The 16,947-nt window shown below is 37.7% G+C and overlaps 1 protein-coding gene across 2 annotated transcripts in view; it reads right to left on the minus strand.

Annotated features, from left to right (window-relative positions):
• Pld5 (phospholipase D family, member 5) overlaps window positions 1-16,947 on the minus strand; it is a 358,742-nt gene that overhangs the window by 194,739 nt on the left and 147,056 nt on the right. The window contains exon 2 of one of the 2 annotated variants that reach the window (XM_013021774.1): window positions 13,742-13,878. In XM_013021774.1, coding sequence (XP_012877228.1) covers window positions 13,742-13,878 — 137 coding nt within the window. Of the gene's footprint in view, window positions 1-13,734; window positions 13,879-16,947 lie in introns of both variants that reach the window. The other variant, XM_013021775.1, reaches the window with a different exon arrangement.

Below are 16,947 nucleotides of genomic sequence, written 5' to 3' on the forward strand. Positions count from 1 at the left end.
CTTGTCTGTTGTATGGCTAGTGAAGATCTTCCCCCAATCCGTGGGCTTTCTATTGATCTTGCTAGCTATGTGCTTTGCCATGCAGAAGCTCCGAAGCTTCATGCAATCCCATTTGTCCATCCTTCTTTGATTTTTTTTGTGTGTTTCTGTGTCTTTATTAAGAAAATTTCGGCCTTTGCCAGGGAGACCTAAGGTTTCTCCTATTCCTTCCTGTAATGTTTTCAAGGTGTCTGCTTTGACTCCAAGGTCTCTGATCCACTTGGAGTTGATTCTAGTGCAGGGTGATATCTAAGGATCTAGCTTTAGTTTTCTACAGGTAATTAACCAATTTTGCCAGCAACATTTACTGAAGAAACTTTCTTCCATTCTATTTTTTTAAATCTCCCTTATTGAAGAATAGATGGCTATAGGTCTGTAGGTTCATTTCTGGGTTTTCGTTTCTATTTCATTTGTTCTCAGGTCTGTTCTTGTTCCAATACCAAGCTGTTTTGATTACTATGGCTTTGTAGTAGAGTTTGAAATTTGGTATTGATGTTACTCCAGCACTGTTCTTTCTGTTAAGCATCGTTTTTGCTATATGGTGTCTTTTATTGTTCCATATGAATTTTTGGATTGCTTCTTCTATTGATTGGTATCACATTGAATTTATAGATAGCCTTGGAAAGTATTGCCATTTTCATGAGGTCGATCCTTCTGATCCAGAAGCATGGGAGTTTTTTCTACTTCCTAAGTTCTGTTTTGATTTCTTTTTTCAGGTTTTTAAAGTTTTCACCGTGCAAGTCCTTCACTTCTTTAGTTAAGTTAATTCCTAGGTATTTTATTTTTTGTGGGGCTATTACAAAATACTTGCTTTCCTAATTTCAGCCACACTCTTCTCATTGTTGGCATACAGAATAGCCATTGATTTTTGAGGGTTAATTTTATACCCTGCTTTTTTGCCAAAGTTTTGAATCAGCTCGAGTAATTTGGAAGTAGAGTCCATTGGATCGTTTAAATACAAGAGCATATCATGTGCTAAGAGGAAGAGTTTTATTTCAGCTTTCAGTATTTGGATCCCCTTTATGTTTATACCTTGTCTTATTGCTGTAGCTAGGTATTCTAATGATACATTGAAGAGAAGTGGAGAGAGTGGACATTGTTGTCTCATTCCTGAGTTTAGAGGAAATGGCTTTACTTTTTCGCCATTATGTATAATGCTGGTTGTGGATTTGTCATATACAGCCTTTACTATGTTGAGTAATGTTCCATGGATTCCTAGTTTTTCCAGAGCATTCATCATAAAGGGGTGTTGGACCTTGTCAAATGCTTTTTCTGCATCTATTGAGATAACCATGTGGTTCTTATCCTTGCTCTTGTTGATGTGATGAATTATATTAATTGGTTTGTGTATATTGAACCAGCTTTGGCTCTCTGAAATTAATCCTGTTGGATCGTAGTGTATGTTTTTTTATGAATTGTTGAAGTTGATTGGCTAAAATATTGTTGAGAAGTTTTGCATTGATGTTCATGAAAGAAATGAGTCTATAGTTCTCTTTCTTTGATGAGTTCCTGCCTGGTTTTGGGATGAAGGTTACGATGGCTTCATAGAAAGAGTTCAGTAATGAACTTTCACTTTCAATTTCATTGAAGAGTTAGAGGAATATTGGTCTGAGTTCTGCTTTGAAGGCCTTGTAGTATTCCACTCTACTTCCATCCATTCCTGGGCTTTTCATAGATGGGAGATCGCTTATTGCTGTTTCTACTTCAGTGCTTGATATGGGTTTGTTAAGTTTGTTTAACTCATCTTGGTTTAGTTTCGGCATGTCAATATTTGCTAGGAAATTGTCCATTTCTTCTCAAACTTATTAGCATTAAGTTTTGAGAAGTATTCTCTTATAATGTTCTAAATCTTGGTTGTTTCTGTGGTGATGTTTCCATTTTCATTTCTGAGTCTGTTTATTTGGGTGTGTTCTCTTCTTTTTCTGATAAGATTTACTAAGAGTCTTTCAATTTTGTTAATTTTTTCGAAGAACCAACTCTTTGTTTTGTTGATTCTTTCTATGTTTTTTTTTGTTTAATTCTGATTTTTTTAATTAGTTCTTTCCATCCACTAGGTTGTGGTTTAGCTTGCTGTTCTGTTTCAAGGTGGTTCAGATGTCTCATTAAATTGTTGGTTTCAGATCTCTTCAATTTGTTGTTGTAGGAGCTCAGAGCTATAAACTTGACCCTGAGTACTGCCTTTGTTGTGTCCCAGAGGAGCTGGTAATTTGTATTTCTTTTGTTTTTTTTTCTTGTCAGTCATGGGGCTTGAACTCTGGGCTTGGGCACTGTCCCTGCGCTCTTCAGCTCAAGGCGAGTGCTCTACTGCTTGAGCCACAGCGCCACTTCCGGAGCTGGTAATTTGTGTGTTCATTTTTGTTGAATATCATGAACATGTGAATTTCCTTTCCAATCTCTTTCATGACCCACTGGTGATTCAACAGTGTGTTGTTCAGCCTCCATGTGTTACAGGACTTACTTTGGTGGTTTTTGGTGTTGAGTTCTAATTTTATTCCCTTGTGGTCAGAGAGAATGCAGGGCATACCTTCAATGTTCCTGAATTTGGACAAGTTTGCTTTGTGACCTAAAATGTGGTCTATTTTGGAAAATATTCTGTGTGCTGCTGAGAAGAATGTGTATTCTGATGCTTTTGGGTAAAATATTCAGTAGATGTCTGTTAAATCTAATTGATCTATGCAGTTGTTTAGATCTGCAGTTTCTCTGTTGAGTTTTTGCCGTGTTGATCTATCTAGTGGGGATAGTTGTATGCTAAAGTCCCCAACAATTAATGTCTTTGGATTTATGTGAGATTTGAGGGAAAGTAGTGTTTCTTGGATGAATTTGGGTGCTTCATTGTTTGGTGAATAGATACTTAGAATTGTAATATAATCCTGAAGGACAGATCCCTTAATTAGTATGCGATGAAATTCTCTATCGCTTCTCACTAATTTTAATTTGAAGTATATTTTATCTGATAATGGGACTGCAACTCCTGCCTGTTCGTGGGAGCCGTTTGCTTGGTAGACTTTATTCCAGCCTTTCACTTTCAGAATATGTTTGTTTTTATAGGCAAGGTGTGACTCTTGAAGGCAGCAGATAGAAGGTCATGCTTTTTAATCCAACTAGAACAGTCTATCTTGCTTAATTGGAGAGTTAAGTCCATAAATATTGAGAGTTAGGACTGAGATGTGTTTGCTAATTCCTGCCATGTTATCCTTCTTGGGGGCTGTCACAACTGGGTTCTTTCTATGGTTCTTGGATTCTCAGTTTGGGTGTGGTTTCTTAGCCTTTAATGTGGTCTTGTTGGTTTTCTATGTGTAGGACATCTTTAAATATCTTTTGTAGGGCTGGTTTGGTGGAGATATATTGTTTGAGTTTTTCTTTGCTATGGAAGGTTTTTATTTGGCCTTCTGTTATGAAGGAGAGTTTAGTGGGGTACAGTATTCTTGGTTGATAGTTGTTTGTCTTTAGGACGTGGCATATATCATTCCACACTCTTCTTGCTTTAATTGTCTCTATTGAGAAATCTGAGGTTATTCTGATTGTTTTCCCTTTATAGGTGATTGATTTTTTTCTCCTTGACAGCTTTAAGGATCTTTCATTGGTCTGAATTGATCCTGTGTGGCTTATAATGTGGTGGTGGGATGTCCTGTTCTGGTCTGGTTTATTTGGGATTCTAAAAGCTTCTTGTATCTGAATAGGCCTATCTTTTTGCATGTTTGGGAAATTCTCTGCTAGGATCCTATTAAATAAATTTACTAGACCATTAACTTCTGTCTCTAGGTGCTCCTCTACATCTATTATCCTCAGATTAGACCTTCTGATGGTGTCTTCTAAATGTTGAATAGATCTATCATATTTCTTGGATTTGTCTTAGGTAGTTGTATATTCTTTCTCTATAATATCTAGGCTGTCTTCAATCCCCGAGATTCGATCTTCTGTATGATCTAAGACTTTCTACTTTGTTTTTTATTTCCTTTCCTTCTAATTGGTCAGATTTGATGGCATCAAATTCTGTGTTGGAGCTTTGTTTTAGATCTTGTATGGACTTGTTTACTTCCTTAATTTGGTGTTCAGTTCCTTTAGTTGATTGGTTATGGTTTTGTTGGACTCCCTTTCCCCCTGATGGGCTCTATTCAGCATTCTCTTTATGGCCTCCCTGGATTCCTTCAGCTGTCTGTTTATGGATTCCATGAATGTCTCTATTGATCTTTCTGTATTCTCATCCCGCTCAAGCAATTCCCATATTACTCTTTGATTAGTTTCCTCATGCTCATGCAATGCCTATATTTCTCTCTCTTTTTTTTTTGGTTCGGTGGTGGGGCCTGAACTCTGGGCCTGTGCGCTGTCCCTCAGCTCTTCAGCTCAAGGCTAGAGCTCTATCACTTGAGCCACAGCGCCACTTCCAGTTTTTTCTCTTTTTGCTTATGTGGTGCTGAGGAATTGAACCCAGGGCCTCATGGATGCAAGGCAAGAGCTCTACCACTGAGCCACCTTCCCAGCCCCTATATTTCTCTTTGACTGTTCTCTCCCTGCTCATGCAATTCCTGTATTAAGCTTTGAGTAGCTTCCTCATACTCACGAGATTCCTGTAATAACTTTTGGTTAGCCTCAACATGCTCGTGAAGTTCCTGTATTAATCTTTGGTTAGCCTTGTCTTGCTCCCTATCATGCTCACACTGAGTCCTTTGCAAGCTTTCAATCTTTTCATTCACCATATTTACCAGTAGTGTTTGTGGAGCTTTTTGGGAACTCTCCTCTAGATTATTCATTAAATGTTCTGTCACATGATTATCATGAGTGGGAGTTGAGATACTTGGACTTGCCATTTTTCTTGTGTTTTTCTGGCTTGTTCTGCCTATTTGATATGGAAGTATTAACTATTTCGTGCTAGAACACTATTTTTTTTTATTTTTGGGTCTGGTCGTGGGGCTTGAACTCTGGGCCTGGGCCCTGTCCCTCAGCTCTTCAGCTCAAGGCTAGCACTCTACCACTTGAGACACAGCGCCACTTCTGGCTTTTTTTTTTGCTTATGTGGTACTGAGGAATCGAACCCAGGGCCTCAGGCATGCAAGGCAAGTACTCTACCACTGAACCACCTTCCCAGCCCCTAGACCACTATTTTAAGGTGAGCATCCACCAGAGTTCTGTAGTTGCACAGTCAAAATGGCTGGAGATACAATCTAGTTCAACAGGTACAATCTATTCAACATCAAATAACTATGGATTAATGGGCTAAGAACATCAAAGAGGGATTCAGCAGATCAGAAATTAATATGTTTAGAGAGAACTGTGGGGAAAAATAGGGTTAAAGGTATGTGGAGAGGTAAAAGGAAAGAGTGAATTTAACCAAATCCTAATCTCAGAGAGGAAATGGATAGAACAAAATGAAAGCAGAGAGATAAACAAGAAAAAAAGAAAAAAAACCCACAAATTTAAATTTAAAAAATGAAACACTTAAAATTATGTACGTATAAATGAATAATACTGATAGAAGAAAAGGATAGGATGAGAGGAGGAGATATAAAAAGGAAAAAATGAAAAAATAAAAAATAAAAACAATTAATTAAAAATGGAGTACTTAAAAATTACATAGGTATAAAGAAATAACAGTACTATTAAAGAAGTTAAGCCTAAGAGATTGTGAATTGAGTAACCAATTTCTGAATTACATATGTACACTATGAAGGATAAGGTCTAATATTCAATGATGGGTATCTATCTGGCGATGAGCAGAACAGAAATTAAATCATGCAAAAAAAAAAAAAGACCACAAGGTTAAAAGAGATTTAAAAAAACAAAAAACAAAAATCAAATACACACACACAACTAAAGTAAAAATTATGAAAGAAAGAAAAAAATATAAAACAATTTCAAAAATTAGGTAGAAAAATGAGTTATTTGATGTGTTTTGGAGGGGGGGGGGAGATCTTGTATCTCCCCTGTGTCTGTAACCAATCTCTTGCTGGAATTTCTGATTTGCTTGTGGTGTTTGATTTTCCTGTGGCTTGATTGGTTTAAGTCAGTTTGTTTGAGCAGGCAGAAAAATGCTCTGCATTATCCACGACTTTGTGATCCTCCCAGTCTAGTTCAGTGGGAGGGAGAGAGGGAAATGGCTGTTTCCTCTAGCTTGGAGTTGCAATGATGAGGCTAGGTTTTGGGTAGGCCTATCAGCAATCAGTAGCTTTTCCCTGAGGGTTACATCCTGAGACACTGACAAAGCCCAGCCTGGAGCCATTCTCAGGATTTATGTTTACTGAGTTTCAATTGTTTGTCTTTTACCCCTCCTACTGCTGAGACTGGGGGCCTAGGCTGCAGTGGGGAGGGACAGCCTCTGGCTCTGTTTACCCAGCAAAGGAATTCACTCCTCTGGGGGCAGAGCTTTCTCTGCCTGGGAAAGGCAACTTTCCCCTGCCTGGAGCTGAGCTATGCAGGTGAGGTCAGGTTCCTGTGACCTGCTGAATGGCTCTTATTGTTTTCTTTGAAGGTCTGAATTGGAGCTAGCTGCTAGGCCAGTCCTTTCTCAGTATCAAAGAGGGGTTCTTCTCCAGTGGTGTGGGTGGGGCTACCTTTTCACCACTGCTTCTTGAGAAGGAGTAAGGATGTCTCCGGTATACTCATTCCAGGCTCCTGGTTTGTGGGCTGTCCCTGGTCTGCTATCAGCAGGATGAAGATTTCTGGCCCTTGTCAATTCTTGCTGGTGGTAAGTAAAATCTGCTCTCACAAGGCATCTGGTGCCTTTGTTCCGGGCTCTCTCTGTTGATATAGTGGCTGTTGAAGCAGCTGCCATTGTTGCAGCTGCAGACACTGGCAAGTGCTCAGATCTGTCTACTTGCCTGGATTTTTCTTCTCTGGCCAAACTCTCTGTATTGTGATGGCACAATACAGATTCTCTAGCCTAGGAGTGTTCACTGGAACACTAAAACTGTTTTCTATGCGAGAGCTTGTTTAGCCTCCAGCTTCTCCTCTGCCATCTTTCTCCGAGTTCCCCTGATTCCATTTTTCAAAGAGATGTTCGCATTCCTATATTTACCAATTTACTATGCACAGCAGGGAAGATGTGGAATCGGGCCTAAGTGTCCATCCACTGATGAATGTAGTGCTTAAGCTGTCAGCTAAGTTAGGTTTCCAAACTCTTTTGATGATGAGTGTGGATGTGATTTTTTTTTTAAATTACTTTCCATACTGTCATGTGAATTTGTCTGGAGGCAGAGGAAAGGGCAGGATGTTGACTGCGTTGGTGTATACTTTTCAAGAGTTGTGGACCGAAAAGCACCATGAGTGTGTGTGTGTGTGTTGATCATGGGGCTTGAACTCTGGGTCTGGGCGCTGTCCCTCAGCTCTTCAGCTCAAGGCTAGCACTTGAGCCACAGCACCACTTCCGGTTTTTTGGTGTTTAATTGGAGATAAGAGTCTCACAGACTTTCCTGCCTGTTCTGGGTTTGAACTGTGATCCTCAGATCTCAGCCTCCTGAGTAGCTAGGATTACAGGTGTAAGCCACCATTACCCAGCTGGAAAGCACCTTTTTGAGCAATAATGTCTCTAATAAGTAGGAACGTAATATGCTGAAGAAAAAAGCACACAAATAATAAAGGTTGCTCCAAAGGGTGTGAAATATATGCACAGAGTAACAGAGACTAAATTGAAAGGGAGGGATTCTGTATGACCTCCAGTGTTCTGAACAAGAGTAGCATCTGGAAGTAAGTCACAAGGTCCTTACTGGTTTAGGGACAGGACATGAGAACAACTTTATAGTATGTGGTTGTAAGGATGGAAGGGAATGATTGCTGGGAACACTGAGAAATCATAAAATAGCCACATCACAGGATGTAAGACAGAGTAAAGCTTTCTATATTTATCCAATAATACCCTAGACCTCACTGATAGGTAGTGTTCTAGGAGAAGGTAGAGATTCACCTTTCATTTTCTCAAGTAATCAAATAACATATGGATTAAAATTAAGAAGGAATCAACAATGTGGGAAGTACACAGAAATCCATATCAAAGACAAAGAAATAGGCAAACGTTTTTCTGAGGATAAAAGACCTTGTTTCTCTACCAATGGAAATGGTTAACAGATACATAAAAGCCTTCAGGAAGCACCTGCCATCTCAGCTAGTTGGGAGATTGAAGTAGGTCAACGGCTTTGTTTGGGACCAGTCTGGGAAACATAGCAAGAGCTTTTAAGGTATATCTTAAAAAAGGGACATCCTTTTAGAGAAAATATTGAAACAATTGATGTTTGGATGAAAAATGATAGTAAGTGTGAATAGCATTATTATTAGTGCTCTATACAGCAACAAAACATGAGATGAAAATAAAGAAAACAAAGCAGGCAAAATATTCTAGCTGTCCAGTTGCTGGTGGTTCATGCCTGTAATTCTAACAATTGGGGAGAGTGGGACTGGGGTTGAAGGTGATGTCAGGTATAATAGTCCATGAGCCTTTTATCTAGCCAAATGCTGGACTGGAGGCATGGCTCAATTGAAAGAGAACCAGCCATGAGCAAAAAAGCTGGGTGCAAGGTCTTGAATTCAAGTGTTGATGTGTGTGCACATACACACACAATACCAGATCATAGCTTTTTATTAATTACTTTATTGCTATGATAGAAGTGATTACAGTTACAGAGGGATTACAATTACATTGGTCAGGTCATAAGTACATGTCCTTTTTTACAGTGTCTTCTTTTCCCTCACTTTCTCCCAGTCCTTCCCTCCTGTGTCCATCCAGGAGTTGTATAGTTCATTTTCATCAGTGTCCAGTGAGCTCCACTGCTGTACTTTCACCCCCTTTTCCTTTGAGTTCTGTGCCCTTCCCCCAACCTTTCCAAAGAAGTTATTTTTTTCTTTTTAATAAGAAGACACATTATTTAGAAAGCTATAAAAGCCTAGGAAGCATAGAAAGGGAAGTTTAAAATTGAGAATCTATCAGAGAATAGAGTGGCTAGTTAGTAGAAATAAGATGAATTGAAGTCCTATATTTAGAAGAGTGCACAGGCAGAGACAGCTTGGGAGAGGCTGTCACAACAAAGAAAAGATGCTGACATACTGTAGAAAAGCTGGTATTATTTCAACTTTCAGTAATGTGCAGACCACAGGGAGTTTAATTGCCAAGAAACAGATCTCAACAAAGATTGAATGGAGTTTGTAACACTGTTTATGATAATGGTGCCAGGAGGAGAAAAGTCTACAGAGAAAAATGTACTTAAGTGAAGTAAATAGGTACTGAAAGCTAAGCTGCATGCACTCTAGTGAGTATTACCTCAATGTAAAGTCTCAGAAGGACTCTAGTAGGTCAGGGCAGCAAGAGGAAGGTAGGCTTCTTTATAGAAAGATAAAATTGAAGCCTGATATACTAGAGAGTACCTGTAGACCAGTACTATTTTTTCCTCAGTGTCTCTAAAAGGCCTCCTTAATCTTCCAAGGGACAATGCTACCCACTTAGAACTGAAAAACAGTAGCAGTCACTTACTCACCTACCTCTGTTGGGCTAATGAATGTTAAAGTATTGGCCACGGATGTTCTGAGGAGAAGGATGGGTGGGACCAGTTTAAGATTGTCAGCATGCTTAAATCAGAAGATCGGAGGGGAAGATCAGACTTGATGCTGTAGAAATCATGGAGACATAGTCTGGCAAATGGATAAAGAAAATGAAAACAGCTGGGTGTTGGTGGTTCACACCTGTAATTTTAGCTTCTCTGGATAATAAAACCCAGAAGAATGTGATTTAAAGCCAACCCAGGAAGAAATGTTCAAGAGAGTTCTTCTCTAATTAATCAGCAAAAAGCTAGGCTTAAGGTATGGCTCAAATGATAGAGTACTAACCAAGCAAGAGAGATGAGCAAACATGAAACCCTAAATCAAAACTTTGTAGCAGAAAACAAAAAGAGAAGAGAAAGAGAAAGAAAGAAAATTAGAACAAAAAGAGGCTGACAATAAAGAGGGTGGCGCAGGGAACTGAAGATTAGATTTACAAACGGGTGAGGCAAGACCATAAGTAAACACATATTTAAAAAACAGAACTCTGATCAATAGCTTACAGCAGCATGCCCAGGGTAGGGAAAAAATCTTAATTTGTAGTTGTAGTTACTATCTTGGGCCTATAAAGTTAGACTACTATTTCTAATAAACTAATCAGAGAAATCCAAATACATTTCTTCTGACTAATCAGTCATGATATTCTATTTGCCAGGCTGTGGTGGCATATGGCCATAATCTTAGCTAATCAGGAGGCTGAGAACTGAGGATCACAATTCAAAGTCAGTCTGGGAAGGAAAGTCAAAGAGACTCTTATCTCTAACTGCCAAAATGCCAGAAGTAGAGCTGTGCTTAAGTGGTAGAGCATTAGCATTGAGCAAAAATGGTCAGAAACAGTACCTAGACCCTGAGTTCAAGCCCCAAGACCAGCACAAGAAAGAAAGAAAAGAAAAAAAAAGGGAAGAAGGGAGGGAAAGGAAGAAAAGAAGAAAGGAAAAAAGACTAAAAAAGAAAAAAGATTAATAAAGAAAGGACTGAAAAAGAAAGAAGAGGAGGAAGGAAGGAAGGAAGGAACGAAGGAACGAAGGAAGCAAAGAAAGAAGGGAAAAAGAAGGAAGAAAGGGAGAGAAAGAGAAAGGACAAAAGGAAGGCAGAGAGAGAACAAAAGGAAGAGAGAGAGACATATTGCCCAAGTTAATAGAAAATGGGTAGAACACAGATTTGAATTAAGACTCTCCTAAAGTCGATGGCCATCACTGTGGTAGTTTAACCTGGAATTGAATGTGTTTGATTGAAGGTGAGCACAAAAATGCAGTGAATGTTAAATTTTATTGATCTGAGGTGTTTAAATAGTGAGGAGTTGGATAATACAGTTGCAAATTACCCAGGACATTGGCAAAGGATGGGACTGATAGTTGAGAAGTTTATTATCCAGACACAAAAGGCAAGAAGAAAGTCCTGAGATGAGAAAATAATGTTACCTGTGATGACAGAGAGAGTAGAGTAGATGCTGTAAGAAAATTTTATCAATTAAAATGAGAATGATCCAGACATGTACTAGTTATTGCAAATAAAACTCTGTACATATGACCATGTAAGATGATGTTAAGTGAAATAAACCCCAAGACAGGGTTTTTTAATGTACTTATAATGCACTATGTGATTCTTTTGTTTCTTTTGTATGTTCTTCCCCCACGGTATAACCCCTGTTTTCTCTGTATATGATTCTGGTGTTCTGCATCTTGTTATACACTTTTATAATTTGGGAAAGGGAAGGGATATAACAAAATGCTTAAATAAGGATACATGTTGACCCATTTTAACAATGAGATGTACAAGACACTATACTGAAAATGAACTTTACAATTTCGGTGGGGGGGGGAGGGAGGAGTTGGGGTGGTGGTAGGGGATGGTAGGGGAAAAACAAAGGAGGAGGTTACAATGCTCAATAGGAAATGTACTCATTACCCTATTCATGTAACTGTAACCCCTCTGTACAGTACTTTTACAATAAAAACATATATGAAAAAAATGATCCAAACAGATGTGGGAAGTAGACTGGAGAATAAGGCATCACAGATACCTGGCCTTCTCTTCCTGCATCTGCTATTCCCATGCATTGGAGAAAGAAGGAGAAGCAGAAAACATTTGGGGGAGGAAGTCAGATGGCAGTGCAGGGCAGACATACAGAAGCAGTGAGGTGGCTGCAAATGTAGAACAGAAACAACAGGGCATATGGGGAAAAGGCTGCTGGGAGAGGAAAATCCAAGATTGTGAAAATTATGGAAAACGATGGCTGCATACAAGGGTGAAATCTAGTAAATGAAGTAGTGCTTCCATCGACCATCAGAAACAAACAGGAGAATGCATGGTAGCTACAATGTATTTTCTAAATGGAAGATAAAACAGGAGCATTGACTCATCAGAATTTGGTTATTGACTGAAATAGAGAAATATACAAACCTAAATTCTAGTTGCACAACTTAAATGTTGAAGTAAACATTTATTTCTCCCAAGCAAAACAAAATATAATTCTAAAGCTTTCCTTTCTGTTGACATTTCAAATATCTAGTAATAGAGGTTAAAAAGTCCTGTGTATTTTGTCTTAATGAATATTTTATAGCTTAACTTATGTGAAATGTCTTCCAGGTGCTGGGGTTTGTATTTAAAGTACTTATAAGTTTTTAATATAAAATAAGGTGAAAGAGGTACGCACATGTTTCCATTCAATAAATATCAATCATTGATCCCCTGTCCATGGGGACATTTATATTTGATATACAATAAATAATATCAGGAGGAAATGATAGCAATATGTTGTTATTCTGCTTCTTTCCTTATAATCCCAGAACAATTTTTCTCTTACATGTAGTTTGGGACCTGAATATATTTACAGAGCACATTTTTTTATAGGAGAGAATAAAATTCAAAGTGCATGCTGACTTCTTTCTGCATACTTTATTCTGTATATACTTATTGCCTGGTAACAAGATTATAATGGATCACTGGCAAACACAAAAACAAAAACAGAAACCCCCAACCCCCCAAAAAAACAACAACAACAAAAAACAAAACTCAGATGTTTTTCAGGACATTTGTTCTGTGCTAGAACATTCAACCTCAAGGCAAAACCTCCAGTATAAAAACTTTACCAAATTTTTATTTTAAGCTAAAAAGATGCACACCTAGACTAATAGTTTCCTCAGGAGGAAAAATCACAATTTACATCCATCATAAGCTCTAATTCACAAGTGCTGCCATAATTGTGTGGCCTTAATTCAACTTTGCAGTAATTCATATAAAAATACATCTCTTACGTATCTATCTCTTCCTGTTACTTTTCTATATCTTTCCCTAGCCTAAAAAGTAAGTCACATATCAGGGAAGAGTTGAAAGAGGAGCTTTACGGGGTTGAAATCAACCTGGGATAATTCTGCCAGTCCAGAACAGAATGAAAAGATAGCACTTAATAGATAATACAGACATAATATAGTCTGGGGTCACTTAAAGATGTAGACACGTTCTGAGATATACATCCTTGATGGATATTGTCTTTGTGGATAACCTGACTACAATATTATCATACAATATTATTTTATGGGTCTCTTATGAAACCAATTGACCAAAAAGTTGTTATGTAGCACATGATTATTCATAAATACAAAGCTGCTGGTAAAACTTTTAAACATACTGTTAAGAACAAACTAAAGGCTAAACTGGGGCACCTGGCTTCTCTTAGATAAGCTTGCTAATAGTTTTGTTTCACTGTTTTAAGACTGTGCCTTGGTATGTACACCAGGCAGGCCTTGAACTTATAATCCTCCTGATTCTCTGCTTCCTGATTGCTGAAATCACAGGCACACCCATCATAATTCCTACCTAAAATTACAAATTTGAGATTTGTATATTAACTTCCATTTGATTTAACAACTAGCACAATATTCTCTGTCTACCGGGCACTTGTTTTTGCCAGGCTAAATGGAGAAATCAAAACTGCATACACAGGTCTCTAGAAATGAAGACTATTTAAAAAAATAACTCACTTTGCTGACTACTCCTCTGTATAAAATTTGTCCCAATCATCAAGTGAAATGGATCACTGTTCATTTAAAAAGAAGAACATTGATGCTTCAACTTCACCTCATGATCAGTTGTGTTTATGATATTTTTCTCCTTACCAGCTAGGGCTCTTTCTGACTTTCTCACCCACCCTAAAAGATAATTTTTGTTTGTTACCTCTTACCGACATTTATTTTGACAATTTTTTTCTGAGAGTCCATCCTCATCCTCTCCCATGATGTCCACCGCTGAAAATATCAATGCCACGAGAATAGCAAAGCAGCAGACAAGAGCAAAGATCACGATACACTTCTGCTGTGACTACAAGAGAAAGAGGAGAGAGAGGTGTAAATAGGACTGCTCTCGCTTAGGAAACTCGACGCTTGACATCGTTGCAGAACTCCCTGGAATATTATTTAGGATACAGCTAGAGAACAGCTCTCTAAGTGAAAAGAGCCAAAACTTACACTTTTTTCCTTCAATACAGTTTTCAGTCTCCACTATATTATAACAGTTGGGAATAATTCAAAAGCAATACCCAGATTTTTCAATGAGTTTGCTCTCTTTTCTCATCAAATTAATGTAGAAAAGTTGGATATAAGACATATTATTTCCAATTACAAGTGTTACATAACTCATGTGGTTTATTTGAATACACTGAGCATAAGCATAAAAAACATTCATACCTTCTGAGTTCACTTAGAAATAGAAATCAAGGGTGTAGGTGGTCAAAGCAACTTCTGTCTTAATCTATAGGCCAGGGCTGCTATCATTCATTTGTATTGCTCCCATCTAATAGCCAAAGCTGTGACTCCTTGGGGCAAAAGATTTTTGCTTCTTATGGTCTGAAGGTTTGTATTTTACTCCTCAAATTAGCATGTTAAAGTCTTAGTCCCCCAAATATTCAAATTTTGGCTCAAATATGAGAAGATGGTTAAGTCATGAGGGCAGATTCACATGAAAGGTATTGTGACCTTAAATGCCAAGAGCAATCCTTCAGGGTGCTGGAAGAATTGTCTATGAATTAGGAGCTGAGCCCTCCCCATACACTGAATTTGCTGCACATCCATCTTAAACGTTTAAACTTGAACTGTGAGAAATACATTTCTGTTGTTAATAAGCTACCCACTTATCCAAAGCATGTCAACTATGTCACCTATTAGAAACATTAGAATGGGTAAAAGAGGAGAACAAGAAATTTTTAAACATTGGTGACACTCTTAGGGGTTATTGACAGAGGAAGAAGAGTGATCTTTGACTGGAAATTCAGGAGGTTGTGTATGTATTATTGAAACCAACTAACTTTGACTCTTCCCACCACTTTCATGTCTTTTATTGCTACAGACACATAATCTCCAAAGAAAACAAGGAACCTGCAGAATCTCAGACCCCAGTTCTTCTTCAAGGCAGCCTTGGATTGCAGATATAGACTATAGAGAAGGCAAAGTCAAGTCATAGAAATTGAGGGTGTTTCTATTTCATCAGCAGCAATGTATTCCTTTGGAATTCTTCCTTTATGCATTGTCTCATCTCCCATCATGGCCTGTGCATTTCTGCCTATGGCCTCAAAGACAATATCAGCAAAGGTCAAAGGTGATATACCATTGTTTTACCCAAATCCTGGTAGTCTCCAGGGCATGGATTATGTTTCCAATTTTCTTTCCCTCAGCTATCAGCAGAGTGTGCAATAAATAACAGAAAATGATTATATAAACAAATATGTGAATATACATTGAAACCATTAGGCCAAATTTCAAAGGACACAATCACATGAAATATTTCTTTTAAACCACAATAGTCTCATAGGAAATTGGTTTGTTTCCACAGCTTAGTGATTATAAACCTTGCTGTTCATCCTTTTTCCTATGTATTGGTGCCAGAGGCAAATTCACAGGTCATGTTTAACAGCTATATAAAACTCTGGAAAACAGATCATACATGTGTCTTTCCCCTTTATTTTCCATTTTTTGCCTATTTAATTTATTTTCAATTCTTGGAATTGAACTCATGGTGTCATATAAGCAGATGTTCATCTGTTCACTGCTGCCTATGTACGTTATTTTCAAGAAGTAGTACAATGAACTGATGGAGGATTCCAAATTCCAAAACAGAACTTTCTACCCTTGTGTATGTGTTTGACTTTGCACTTCAGTTTTCCTATTTGCAAAATGAAGGTAAGAAAATAATTCTTTATAAAACTGAAATGAAGAATCAAATAGGAAAATGTACAGTATTTTGGGAAGTAATTGGGAGACAATATTAAATGAATTCTTACAACTGTTGGCATGCTGTTGTATTTTAGCCAGCAAATCCTTAATATTTTAGGGAAACATGGTAAATATATGAATAAATAAAAAACATATATATGCATATATGTGTATCTGTATATATAATATGCACATACATATATAAAGGCAGGGACAAAAAATAACACATGAAGGAATTTTCTAATCTAAATTTTTTGAAATTTAATTTTAACTTGTTCAAGCTTGATCTCAGAACTCAAAATCCTAAAGAGTCATTTCTCGAAAATCAATATGCGTTTTAAAAAAGCCTGGAGGACTTGTTAAAATATGCATTGTTGGGTGAAAATTCAGTTTTTGATTCAGTTATTCTGGGATGGGACCCAAGGACATATGTTTGTAAAAAGATCCCAGGAAATATTGCTGCTGCTGGTCAGAGGGGTTACAAGTACATGGGCAAGGTAATGAGTACATTTCTTATCTTTGTTTCCCTTCCCATCTTCCCCACCCACTCCCCCCCCCCAGGCCAAAGTTGTAAAGTTCATTTTTCGACATAATGTCTTGTACATCTCATTGTTGCAATGGGTCCACCTATATCCCTATTTAAACAACTGTTTTTTTTCCTTCCCCCCCACAAATTATACCAACATTAAATACAATGGAAACAGGGGTTATATCATGGGGAGGGACATACAAAACAACAAAAAAATCATCTTATAAATATGTTAGAAACAATCGCAAGAAAGAAAAAAAAACATTTGAACCCTTATCTTGGGGTTCATTTCGCTTAACATCAACTTATCTGACCATTTCTGCTTGTCTCAGACATTACTGGTTATTGCAAATAAGGGAAACCTTGGTACCTATATTTCTTTGGGTCTGGCTTACATCACTTAATATAATTTTTTCCAAGTCTTTCCATTTCCTAACATATGGGGCAATGTCATTCTTTTTGATGGAGGCATAGAATTCGATTGTGTGTGTGTGTGTGTGTGTGTGTGTGTGTGTGTGTATATATATATATATATATACATCATATGTATGTGTATATATATGCATCACATTTTCTTGATCCATTCATCTACTGAGGGGCATCTGGGTTGGTTCCATATCTTAGCTATGGTAAATAATGCTGCAATAAACATAG

This window comes from Dipodomys ordii, unplaced genomic scaffold (genome assembly GCF_000151885.1).
Source record: "Dipodomys ordii isolate 6190 unplaced genomic scaffold, Dord_2.0 Scaffold57, whole genome shotgun sequence".
Lineage (NCBI taxonomy): Eukaryota > Metazoa > Chordata > Mammalia > Rodentia > Heteromyidae > Dipodomys > Dipodomys ordii.